Below are 13,069 nucleotides of genomic sequence, written 5' to 3' on the forward strand. Positions count from 1 at the left end.
CAGCTACTGCTAGAAACTCAAGACTATGCTTTTTTTTTTCATTGCAAGGAGGATCCCAAAGCCTCCACTGCTTCCTCCACACCAGCAGCCCCTCCCTGGGTCCCATACCGCCTCTGCTGTGGCTCTCCACCCTGGAGGGAAGCTGCCTCTGCTTGGTTTTATGCCTACACTCTCAGGCATAGGCTCTGGCCACAGGGAATTCTGTTTTTCTAATACTGGCTTGAATGGGAGATAGGACTAGCAGAGAGGATTTTCCATGGTTTTTTTTCTAGGGCAATTACAGGTGATTTCTGATAGATGTTATTTCCAGGTGAATCTGATTTTGCCCTTACAGGAAGAAAAGAGATCCTTGAAGGAAAGACGAGAAAAGCTTCCAGTTTTTGAGAGAAAGTTACTGGGTTTTTAAGTCTTTCAGTTCCTCCCTTGTCTGCCTCAGAGAAATTTTCCCCCCTACCATTCAGGGCTTAAAAAGCTAAGCTGTCCACAGGCCCAAAGCTTTCACAGGAGCCTTTTTCTGCCCATTTTCCTCAAGGTGTTTTTTCATGACTCCGATTCCTCCCCAGGAGTTGTCTTGTTGCTTTACTACCTTACCCTAAGTTTTTCTACACTATATTCCTATATTCTACCTTAGCCTAAGTGTCTTCTTACACTATATTCCTACCTTACATTGTTCCTAGTTTTTATAGATAAAAATTAAGAGAGAGAGAAAAAAGAAAAACGTAGAGATACTTGCTGCAGCCTAACTTTTCACTTGGCCATCTTTCAGCTGCTTTGCTTTCACTCCTGAAAATTGAATACCCCTGTCTTCATTACACTACAAAACTGGACATGCCCAACTGCTTCCTATGGGGCCCCCAAGTTCCCTTTTGCCAAGTCCCTGATCCCCGTTCCTGGCGCCATCTGTGGAGGGCCAACCCATTTCTCTGTGGGAGACCCGCTCCCACTTTTTCCCTGGGACACTCTTGAGGAGGGAGGAGGGAGAAATATTTAGATAGAAGGATAGAGGGGAGAGAAACAGATAGAAACACAGGATAGCCTTGGGAGGGCCTGGGTCATTATCCACCGGCCCCTTCTGTCTCTTCTAAAGGGCTTTTTATAGGAATGCCAAGGGGTGGAGCAAAAGACCTCCCCCCTAGGACAGCCAAGTGCAAATTCTTTCCAATGACCTGGTAACCATGCACATGGTCAAGCAATCCTCTAATGCAGCTCTGCTGGATAAAGCAAGCTCAGATCTCACTAGGAAACCTTTGTGGGCCTCCACAGGCTTTGGAATTAAATTGCAATGGGTTTGAATCTTAGCCATTAGAAACTAGACAGCCAATTCCAAAGGTTTTTCTCATCTGTAAAAATCTAGTGATGATGTTATTGAATTCAGGAGGTGAATATGAGGGCTTAAATAAAACAGCATGTGAAAAATTCTTAGCACATATTAAGTTCTTTCCTTCTTATTTGGTGTTTTGCATCTTCTCAGTCTTTACTGAGACAGTATCATAGCCCAGAACAGCCTGGAATTCACTATGTAGTTCCAATAAGTCTCTGACTCACAATCCTACCTTAGTTGCCCAAAGTGCTGGGACACAGACAGGCACATGCCACCACACCCAGTGCCTCCTTCTAGTCTGAATGAACAGTTAACTGCTGCTGCCACACTTAGCCAGATGGACATGAAGACATAAAAGTCCAGCTCCACACTGAGCAAGCTACATCAGTAAGGTCGGTTTCCTCAACCGGCTCTGGAATGGGGATCAATTCCGCACCTGTCACCCAGTGCCCAGGCTCACTATCCTTGTCATTATTGTCTTCTGTGGGAATCAGTAACTGTGGGCTACTCTCACTTCCACGGCTGCTTTCCCCCGACATTCTGCTAACCTCGTGCCCTCCACCTCAAGGACCCAGGAAACCCAAGAATGGCCCCACAGTGTCAGCCGCCAGCATAGTCCTAGCTCTGAGGACAGACCTGGTGACTGGGTGGAGCCCTCAGGAAGTCTGGATTTGACCAGCAGCGGCCTTGTTTCCTTGGCCCTCCCACACTTCAGAGCCACGAGTGATTTCCCAGAATTCAGTGAGGTCGTTTTTGTTCACAAAGGCCTGCTGCTTCCCTAATCCCAATTTGGCCTCCACAAAAGAAGCTCAGGGCTTGGATTTGGGGATTTCAGATCTAGTCATCTGAGTAGGCTTTGCATGTGTGACCATGACTACCCACCATGACTTATCCCTCGGAGCTGCCTGGCACTCTCGGGCAGCTGGAAGCACGTTCTCATGGTTAAGCTCCAGCCCTTGGCTCTCGGTGACTCAGTGGGTCAGTATCTCAGCAGCAACCCAGTCTTCCCTTACCTTTTTTTTGGGGGGATATCCACAGACTCTGTCCCAGGACCCCTGGCTACATCCCCTCCACAGATCTAAATGTGACCGCCGTTGCATAATTTGGGTCCCTGGAGGCTCCATTATGCTCCACTTGTACAGGTCAGTTACTCACTAGCAGGTTTAAGTGTTGGTGTGCTACTAGCGAAGGGCTATGGCAAAGGTTGTTTTATTTTTATTTTATTTATTTTACATGTATTTGTACATGTGTGCAGGGGGTGGTGGTGGGGCAAGTATAAGTGTATGTGGAAGTCAGGAGATAACTCTCCTACCTTCTACCATGTGGGGCGAAGGGGTTAAACTCAGGCCGTTAGGCTTGGCCGTTGAGAGCCTTTATCTGCTGAGCTGGCTCGCCAGCCCCCATATTAATAGCCCCAGGATTCTGTATTAGAGAGCTCAGGCTCGCACAGCGCCATCTTTGTGATGTTGAAGCACACACACCACCGTGAGGGGACAGGGAGCAGAATGTGGAGAATCACCTTCACACAGTTGCTCACGTGGACTTGATCTTTGGAGGCCCTTCAGCGGAGGTCACTCTGACTGCCCGAGAGACCAGGGACTACCTAGCCTTTGGTCCCCAGGAGCACCTGGTATGGTATTGTCTGGAATAGAAATTGGGCATACCATATTTGAGCACATTTAAAAGTCCGTACATGCAATCATTCTTCTTATGCTTTTCTATGCGGTTCAAGTTTGCCTAAATTGCCCAGTCTGTCTGCTTAGCTTCAGATTAATCTTTAGACTGCAAGACCATTGTGAATATACATAGAACCACATAGTAACACATATTTACTGGCTCATCTCATTATGGGGAATGTTCTTGGGAGAGGAGCATCATACTGCATGCTTTAAGATTGCTCATATGGGGGCTGGAGAGATGCTCAGTGGTTAAGAGCATTGGCTGCTCTTCCAGAGGACCTGGGTTCAATTCCTAGCACTACCTACATGGCAGCTCCCAACTGTGTGTAGCTCCTGTTCCATAGGGTACAATGCCCTCATACAGACATACCTGCAGGCAAAACACCAATGTAGGTATAGCAAAAATAATTTTTAAAAATAAATCTAAAATAAAGATCGCTCATATGGGCTTTAAGAAATCTGATGTATGGAAGTCTTGATTGAGTCTCATTTTTTGGTGGACCTCTGATTAAAAAAAAAAAGACCCTTAATCATGCTTTTTATATTTATTTATTTATTTGTTTATCACTCAGATGTGTGTGTGAGTGTGTGTGTGTGTGTGTGTGTGTGTGTGTGTGTGTGGTGTGTTCATGCACATGAGTGCCACTGTTCATATATGCAGGTCAGAGAACAACTTACAGAAGAAGCCGGTTCCCTCTTTCATCCATGTTTGCCCTAGGGCTTGAATTCAGTCGGAACTCAGGTTATCAGCCTTGGTGGCAAGCGCCCTTACTTGCTGAGCTGTCTGCCAGTCCAAACATGCTTCTAAAAATAGCAAACATTCTCTGAGAGCCTTGTCTAGATTTTTGGTTCCCAAACCCATCTTTTTCAAGTAGTCTGGGCTCACGGACAAATTGGCTCTCGAAGCGGGGTCCTCCCAGCCAGCCCTTAGCTGCCGCTCACTTGTTCACTGACACCTGTCGGTCAAGGCAGCATCGAGCCTGCTTACCAGGCAGCAGCTAATAAACGACAGAAAGATGGCAGAAACCAAAGGCTCAGAGAAGGTTAACGGCAAGGAGATCATGCCTGCCTGGGGAAATCAAGGAAAGCCCTGTAAATAGAGACTGCCATGGAGGTGGCATTGGAATAAGAAGAAGAGAATTTCCAACGAAGGTGTCAGCTCGAGGGCCGGCGTCATGGTTTGTCCTACCTGGATGGGAGGGTGGGATCTGTGGTGACATGGAACAAAATGAGACTGGGGAGTGATTGGAAATCATAATAAAAGCTCAGAGCAGTATGCCGGGGGAGGGAGGGAAGTGCTGGATGGATTTCCTTTCTTCTTCTGGGTGATGCTGGTAGTGTAGGGGGGACAGTTCCTTGAAGACTTCGGAGCAGGGCAGTGTGGCCAGTGAGCATTGAAAAGTGTGAGCACTGGCAGGCGGACTGAAGGAGAGATTGCAGTTGCCTAGGAGGGAGCTAAAAAGGGTGAAGGGGGAGGAGGGAGGGTGTGGTGAAAGATGACTGAAGGAATGGGAAAGAGTATACAGGAGGAGCTGGGAGAGGAAGGTACTGGAGAGCCAGGGGAGGACCCTGGGAGGGGAGCCTTTAATAAGCCAGGCTTGTGTGGGAGTCCACCAGGGCTGCTGCCTGAGACCACTGAGAGTGGGAAGTAGAAGAGCTGGAGTTGCAGATGAGGGATGAGCCCACCCCCAGTGAGCCAGGGATGAGCCCACCCCCAGTGAGCCAGAGATGAGCCCACCCCCAGTGAGCCAGAGATGAGCCCACCCCCAGTGAGCCAGGGATGAGCCCACCCCCAGTGAGCCAGGGATGAGCCCACCCCCAGTGAGCCAGAGATGAGCACCCCCCAGTGAGCCAGGGATGAGCCCCCCCAGTGAGCCAGAGATGAGCCCACCCCCAGTGAGCCAGAGATGAGCCCACCCCAGTGAGCCAGGGATGAGCCCCCCACAGTGAGCCAGAGATGAGCACCCCCCAGTGAGCCAGAGATGAGCCCACCCCAGTGAGCCAGAGATGAGTCCACCCCCAGTGAGCCAGAGATGAGCGCCCCCCACAGTGAGCCAGAGATGAGCACCCCCCAGTTAGCCAGGGATGAGCCCACCCCCAGTGAGCCAGGGGTGAACCCACCCCCAGTGAGTCAGGGATGAGCCCACCCCCAGTGAGCTAGAGATGAGCCCACCCCCAGTGAGCCAGGGATGAGCCCACCCCCAGTGAGCCAGAGATAAGCCCACCCCCAGTGAGTCAGGGATGAGCCCACCCCCAGTGAGCTAGAGATGAGCCCACCCCCAGTGAGCCAGAGATGAGCCCACCCCCCCAGTGAGCCAGGGATGAGCCCCCACCCCCAGTGAGCCAGGGATAAGCCCACCCCAGTGAGCCAGGGATAAGCCCACCCCCCCAGTGAGCCAGGGATGAGCCCCCCCCAGTGAGTCAGGGATGAGTCCCCCCCCCCCCAGTGAGCCAGGGATGGTCTTCTCTTGTGAGGAGGTAGAAAGCAGGAGAAGCAAAAGTTTTGATGGAAAAATTGCACAGTGTGGCACGAGCCCCTCAAGAAGCAAAGCAGGCCCGGGTGACATCACAGGAGACCAGATTTGATGGCAGGCCTCAGAGCCAGAGGGCTTTCCTGCAGGGAGAGGTATTGACCCAGGGAAGGGACACTTTTCAGTTGGCAATAGAGAGCTAGTTCCTGGGAACTCTGAAGTTTAGAGGAATGCATTCGGCTCATCCTAGAGACTGTGTCTAGGGAAAGGAATGAGCCGACTGGTGCCCAGGTCTAGGGCTTAGAGTGAGTTTATCTTTCTAGGAATAGCCTAGGATGCCTGGGAGATGGGTGGCCGAAGGAGACATGAGCTTGGGTCAGTAAGACTATTGAGGTTCTCGTCTCTTGATGGAGAAGGACGGAGTCCATCTTTCCAACAGTCTGTACCGGGAAGATGAAATTCCCAGGACCTTAACTAAATGCTCAGATGGGGACCAGTCATTCCCTGTTCCATGTGGACCCAAACCCTCATTATTGTGTGGGTACAAAATTGCCTGAATTTTTTTTTTTTTTTTTTTGGTCAAGATTCTGATCCCATGACCAGCCAGGACTGGGAAGAACAGCACTGTGCTATGGTTCTGATTGAATCGTGACTCACACAGGGATTTGCTGATCCAGATTATGTGGATGGTGATGGGACAGAGATTCTGTGGATGACACAGCATATGTTGCATTTCATAGTAAATTAGATGTGTGAATTTGGTGGGAGGCAGTGCTCAGGATGGACCCAAGGCCTTGCTTACATTAGACAAACACTTCCACTGAGCTACACACCAGCTCTGATGGCCTGCTGGTTTATTTTTGCTCCTCTAATGCACGAGCCATGGGGACAATGACAGGGTCACAGAAAGCATGTCCTGCTACTCAAAGACCTCAGGCTGCACGGACATGTGTTCAGCTATGCCCTGGAAATATCCCTGACCATTGGCATTACCAAAGCATGGTGATATCTTCCTTGAAGTTACAGGAAGAACACACAGACAGATTGGACTTTCATTTCCTATGTTATGCCTCTCTAGCCTTTGTTTGTTTAGCATGTGTGCCTCTGTGTGTGTGTGCCTCTGTGTGTGTGTGACATGTATGTGCAGGTGCTCGTGGAGGCCAGAAGAGGGTATCAGATTCAACCACTAGTTACAAGTGGCTGTTGTGAGTTCCCCAGTGTGTGCGCTGGTAACAGAACCTGGGTCCTCGGGCAGAATAGCAAGTACTTTTAATAGCTGTGTTATCCAATCCCTTCACACAGCCTTGTGCATACTCCAGGAACCACTGGGGGCATTTGGTTGACAATAATTGACCGCCGAGGAAACATCAGGAAGTGCGTGGAAGCTCACTTGGCAGCCAAAGGGCACGACAGTGAGGAGGAAGGGCTAACCGTTTCTCTGTCTGCTGCTCCTTTCGGTACGGCAGAGCTAAATGGGCTTTGCATCCAAGGGCTGACTCTTGCTGGTCCATCTGTCCTGTGCTTGTGGAGTAGGAAGCCTTCCGGAGTTGATGAACTCTCTCTGTTTCTGCCTTGGTATCATGTGACCTGGACCCACAGGCTGTTCTTCACCGTCAGACTCCTGAAGGGGAGGGCCAAGGATGAGAAAAATGAAAACAGGAAAATCAGGGTCAGAAGATCTTTTACGAGTTGATGGCTCAAGCCAGGCAAGCTTATTGAGAAGACAACATCTTTCATACTGTTTTCAGGGCAAAATGGGACAGAACCATCAGATGCTGTCAAGCTATCATACAATGGAATGGACTCAGCGGTGAGCTAAAGTGATGTTGCACAAAGGGAACATGGGCTACCTCAAGTGCACCGCAGACTGGGTACTCAGAGGCCTTGGAACTGATAACCACGGGCCTTCATACTGGGGCAAAGTAGTTCCCAGAATCCGAAACTGCAGCTTCCTCGAGGCCCAGGCCCCAGACCATTACTGACCTTACCAAGCATGTTCCTGGTTTCAGCAAGAAACTATATTCCTTCTCTATACATCCAGGCCTCAGGGAAAGCCCCAGACTGCCCTGGCTCCCAACAATGAAGGATGCAGAAGGATTTTCGGGAGTTGTGTGTCAGTTAGTGCTGAATCAGTGTTTCTGATTTCAGGAACACCCAAGTTCTGTTATCTGCTAGGTCCTGGGACTTTTGCACTCCAACACTGACATGAGGTATTTTCTTTTGCGCACGTGTGTGTGTGTGTGTGTGTGTGTGTGTGTGTGTGTGTAACCATTTTGCGGTTGTGTATGACCTCGTGCTACAGAAACTTTGGATGTTGCTAAGTTATTACACAATGAAGTGAGGCATTCATGCTTATAAATGGGCCAACAGCTTCCAGCTTTCACTGAAGGCAGGTTCTGTGGCTAAAGGTCATAGAAGCTTTTCGGCTGATCTCCTAGCACTGGGCTAACAGATTCGGTGAAACTGATCATTTCAATAGCACAAGAGAAAAAAACATCAACATTCTATCACTGTATCCCAGAGATGGGGCTATGGAAACCATTATTCATTAGTTTGCACTAGAGAGAGCCAGCCTGCCGTGTGATTTTTTTTATCCCCCATAGTCTTGGGGTCAGAAGTGTGTAGTGTATTAGTCAAACTGTCAACCAAAAGAGTCTTGGTGGGGGAAGTAATTCTGATTTGTGTGTGAGGAAGGCCTGGAAGTTGGGAATTAAATTTCCGTGTATGTGCATGTGCACGTGCATGTGTATAGTATATGTACATGTTCATGTGGGTATGTGTACATGTTGCCATGAGGTCAACTGTTGTGGCGTATCTGTGCACCATGTGGAAATGTATTGTGATTGGTGTAATAAAAAGCTGAATGGCCAATAGCTAGGTAGGGAGTGTAGGGGGACTTCCAGGCAGAGAGAGAACTCTGGGAAGAAGGTGGAGTTGCCAGCCAGACACAAAGGAAGCAGCATGGGCAGTGGGGAGAGATGAGCCACCACTCGACGGAACGTAGATTAAAATAAATGAGTTCATTTAAGTTATAAGAGCTGGTGGGACAAGCCTAAGCTAAGGCTGGGCTTTCGTAATTAGTAATAAGCCTCTGTGGTATTATTTGTGAACTGGTGACCCAAAGAAAAATCCGTCTACAGTCTATATTGTCTTCCTCCATTGTCCTCTACCTTTGTTTTTTGAAACAGGGGTTCATTGATTCTGCTAGGCTGGCCAGCCAGTGAGCTTCAGGGACCTGTCTGTCTCTGTCCTCCCAATGCTGAGGTGACAGCCACACCCAGTTTTTATGTAGGTGTTAGGTGTGGGGGCTCAGGTCCACATGCTTGCATGCCAGGCACTTTACCAAGTGAGCCATCTCCCCAGCCTGAGAAATTATGTTTCCTAATAGCGATCTCTAAATGTGTCTCTTAGCTCTTGGCCATTTGATAACTCATTGATGTGTCTGTCTTCTATAGCTTGGAATTGCAATTGGGTTTTTGGTCCCTCCTGTTCTGGTACCCAACATCAAAGACCAGGAAAAGCTTGCCTACCACATCAGCATCATGTTCTACATAATAGGAGGTGTGGCCACTGTCCTCTTCATCCTTGTCATCATCGGTAAGATCATTAGTGTAGGCTGCTGGTGGGCAAGGGGTGGGGAAGTTATGTCAACCCTGGTGGCACCCTTTGAACACGGCCCTAAATACCACAGAAACTTAAAGATACTGGAGATCAGGCTTCTTATAGTCTTCAGATGTTTTATCCTGAGTAATTGTCCCTAATACAGCGCTAACTGGTGCTATGTACTTTGTTAGCAGCCCAGGAAAGGTTTAATTGTAGTTGACCAGACTCTATTTCCTCACCAGAAGAATTAGGTGGACTGCTGTCACCTTGATGAGACCCAGAGAGGACCTCCAGTGTCATAGGCATTGTGTTAAGAATGTCTGATTTCATCTAATCCCCAGAAACCCAACAAATGAGGTGCCTTGTAGGGCCTCTTCAACAAGGAAGCTAAGACTTGAGGGAAATTCAGTGGGTCATTCTAGATTAGACCACTAGCAAGTGACCAGGAATGGATTCAAGTCCAGGCTTATTTAATACCACATTCTAAATTATAAACAGAAATGGCCCCACAAACACTAAAAATCTAAGGTTAACCTGAGAATATGTGGAGACCAAATTTCTTCTTCATTATTATTGATTATAAAAGTAATATGTGTGCTGTGGAAAAATCTAAACATAAAAAGGAGTCTAAAGAAAGGAATGGCCATTAATTCATCCTTGAACAACTTCATCCCAACAAGGAAACTCAGGTAACTGCTATTAATCTTTTACACAGATGTCAAATTACTCATCTAAGTATTTGATTGTTTCTATTTCCTGGATGGCCCCTATGATCCTTGCACTCTGGGGGCTGAGGCAGGAGGATGACTAATTGAAGGACAGCTTATGCTACATAGGAAGACCCTGTCTCAAAGAAAACAAACAACAACAAACCCACCAAAAAAGTGAACAAAAATAAAAGAGAAACACTTATTGTTTTCATCTAAGTGATATTACCGGGATAAATTCAGAGACATCCAGGTAGGATTTTCTTCCCTGTTAGTCACCCATCTAAAAGGTTAGCCTCTGCCCTCTGTCCTAAAGTCCTATCTCAGGTTTATTCATGTGTGCTGGCTCACCTGCAGAGTCAGGTAGTTAATTGTGTATCTCATTCCATCACTCTCTATATCATTTTATTCCAGGTAGCTTAGACAGCGGCCAGTGGTCCCTAAGGCTAGCAGCAGGGAGCTATGAGTGGAACCAAGGAAGAATGAACCAGCCCAGGGCCTCTTGGTTCCACTGAAGTTTTCCATTGTAATGTGCCTGCCTCTAGAGGCTTGTGCTCACAGCCTGTGAAGTCCTGGCTCTTTGCAACTGCAAACCTAGGTGGTAGGACATTGCTTCATTTGGGTATTGAATTAGATAGTGGTTGACTGAGTGAAGGATGCAAAAAAAAAAAAAAAAAAAAAAAAAAAAAAATCTTATATGAGTCCTGGTTCCTGGTTGCCAAATCCTTTCAACAACAGCCAATGCTATGAAGCTAAATCACCTTCCTGCATTACGTTCTTCTGATGGAAGGAGAGCTGAGCAGCCAAGACAATGGATAGCACTTTCCAGTGGGAGAATTTATCCAGCACTATTATTGGAGAAGGAAGAGGCAGGGCTCTGAAGTCAAAGCTAGAATGGTTGGGGGTAGGGCACTTTGATCTGCTCAGAGAGCCAATCTCACTTCCAGAACTTCCTCTGGGGCCAGGCTGCTCACCTTCCAGCAGAGGTCTCTTGGGACTTGCCAGGGGCCATGTGGTGAGTGCTGGCTCAGACCATGTTGGGGAACCAATTGAGTCAGATACCTAGTTAAAGACAACCTGCCCTGCGGAGAGCCAAATGGCACTCGGTGGGGTCAAATCACACCGGCTGTGTGGAATGAGATGCTAAATGGAGTATTTTCTCCACAGTCACTCCCCGGCCTTTAACATGAGGGTGGTCACTCCTGGATCTTGTTTCTTTCATTAAGACATGTCTGACTCAGCGTTGGCGAAACTAGGAATACACGCTCAGCGTTTGCTAGTGTCATTTTCTTTATCTCAGGGAACGACTTTTGGCTGCCATGTTCCAGACTGTATGACTCTGTAGTCACACGTCCCATCCCCCTCTGGAAGGAACGCTGGAGCTCAGCTGTTCACAGGGTTCACTAACCTTCCAAAGTTTAGCTTTCACTTTTTGCACCCATGTGCCTCCCCCACACCCCTTGCTTCGTGTTATGTTATTTGCTAGTTATTGTGGGCTGCCTTGATCTTTGAACACTGCCTGGGAGGTTGAGGGAGGCAATTAAAGGAAAGGCAATTAAAAAAAAATGACAGTGATGGAGAAAATAGCTCAGAGATAAAGAGCTTGCCTGGCACGCTCGAGATCCTAGGTTCTATCCCCTCTACTGCAAAAGAGAAAAAAGAAAAGCAGTGAAAGGACTCCATTGCAAAGCCTCAGACAACGAGAAGCAGCTTTAGGAAAGGGACTAGGAAGATTTCTCTGGAAACCGCTATTTCCTTTACAGTTTCAGCCCCTCCCGAGATGATGGAGCCAGCTTGTGTCTGTGTGGAGCCGGTAGGTACTGCTGGGATGGGACCACAGGAATTCCCCATCATCTCTCTTCCTTTCCTTTCAGTATTCAAGGAGAAGCCCAAGTATCCTCCCAGCAGGGCCCAGTCCTTGAGCTATGCCATGGCGTCTACTGATGCTTCGTACTTAAGTTCCATCGTCCGGCTCTTCAAAAACCTCAACTTCGTGCTGCTGGTCATCACCTACGGTAAGGTGCACAGGCGTCCAGGAGTGCTGGAACCAGCCTGACGTGTCTGTGTTTCTTACTCTTCCCAAGTCCCAAATGTGCATGTAAAGTTGGTTAGGGTTGACCTTGGGGCCTCTGCAGCCGTTGTAAAGTCCACCCTAGGAAAACCATTCCTTTCCCTGCAGGTTCTGATCTCAGTATCCCATCTCTACAGCAGTTATAAATGATTTTTCCTCTCCTGTTAACATCTTAATACTTGGGTCTTAAAATAAAAGCTCTCAATCCAGCTCCCCACTACACTGAATTCAGTGAGTGGATTGCTCCAGGAGGGATGGACAGATGAGTGAGTGAGTTAATGAGTGAATCTGTAAATTAGTCTTGCTGGCCGGGCGTGGTGGCACACACCTTTAGTCCCAGTGCTCAGGAGACAGAGGCAGGCAGATCTCTGAGTTCCAGGTCAGCCTGATCTACAGAGTGAGTTTCAGGACTGCCAGGACTATGCAGAGAAACCCTGTCTCGAAAAACAAAACAAAGAACAAGGCGATAACATTCAAAATACCCATCCTTTAGACGGCTCCTAGTCTGTGAATGGGCACTCTTAGTTCAAGAAGTTGTATCTCTGCCCAAGTGCACTGCCTCACAGCCTACACTTGACCTTTCAACCACCGGATAAAGTAAATCAAGTGTGTGACTTGCTCAGTAACCTGTGAAACAAAGACATGAGGTTGTAAGACAAACTAAAGTGAGACTCTTTTGGCCAGCCATGACGTCATGTTTTCTATGGGTGCATAAGTCACTGTTTTGTAACATCACCATCATCAGATTTGAGTTAACTCCTACGGTACCCATGTCTTAGTTAGGATTTCTATTGTTGTGAAGAGACGCCATGACCATGGTAACTCTTATAAAGGAAAACATTTACTTGGGGCTGGCCTACAGTTTCAGAGGTTCAGTCCATTATCGTCACGGCGGGAAGCAAGGCAGCATGCAGGCAGACATGATGCTGGAGAGATAGCTGAGAGTCCTACATCTTGATCCGTAAGCAACAGGAAGTGAACCTTGTAAATGGAAATTTCTGTCCTGCCAGCAACTCCCAAACACCCAGCAGATGCTTCCCAAATAACTGACTTGGAGGCTTCGTATTAATTTGAAGTGCTGGGCCAGTAGCTCAGGCTTATTACTGACTAGCTCTTACACTTAAATTATCCCATAATTCTTATCTATGCTTAGCCATGTGGCTTGGTACCTTTTCTCAGTACGACATTCTCATTTTGCTTCCTCTGCATCTGGCTGG

General features: G+C 47.9%; 1 protein-coding gene across 1 annotated transcript in view; it reads left to right on the forward strand.

Annotated features, from left to right (window-relative positions):
* Flvcr2 (FLVCR heme transporter 2) overlaps positions 1-13,069 on the forward strand; it is a 63,058-nt gene that overhangs the window by 28,339 nt on the left and 21,650 nt on the right. Inside the window, exons 2-3 of the mRNA XM_028876466.2 lie at positions 8,927-9,068; positions 11,656-11,796. Of these exons, the coding sequence (XP_028732299.1) occupies positions 8,927-9,068; positions 11,656-11,796 (283 nt within the window). The remainder of the gene's footprint in view (positions 1-8,926; positions 9,069-11,655; positions 11,797-13,069) is intronic.

Source organism: Peromyscus leucopus, chromosome 14, assembly GCF_004664715.2.
Source record: "Peromyscus leucopus breed LL Stock chromosome 14, UCI_PerLeu_2.1, whole genome shotgun sequence".
NCBI classification, from domain to species: domain Eukaryota; kingdom Metazoa; phylum Chordata; class Mammalia; order Rodentia; family Cricetidae; genus Peromyscus; species Peromyscus leucopus.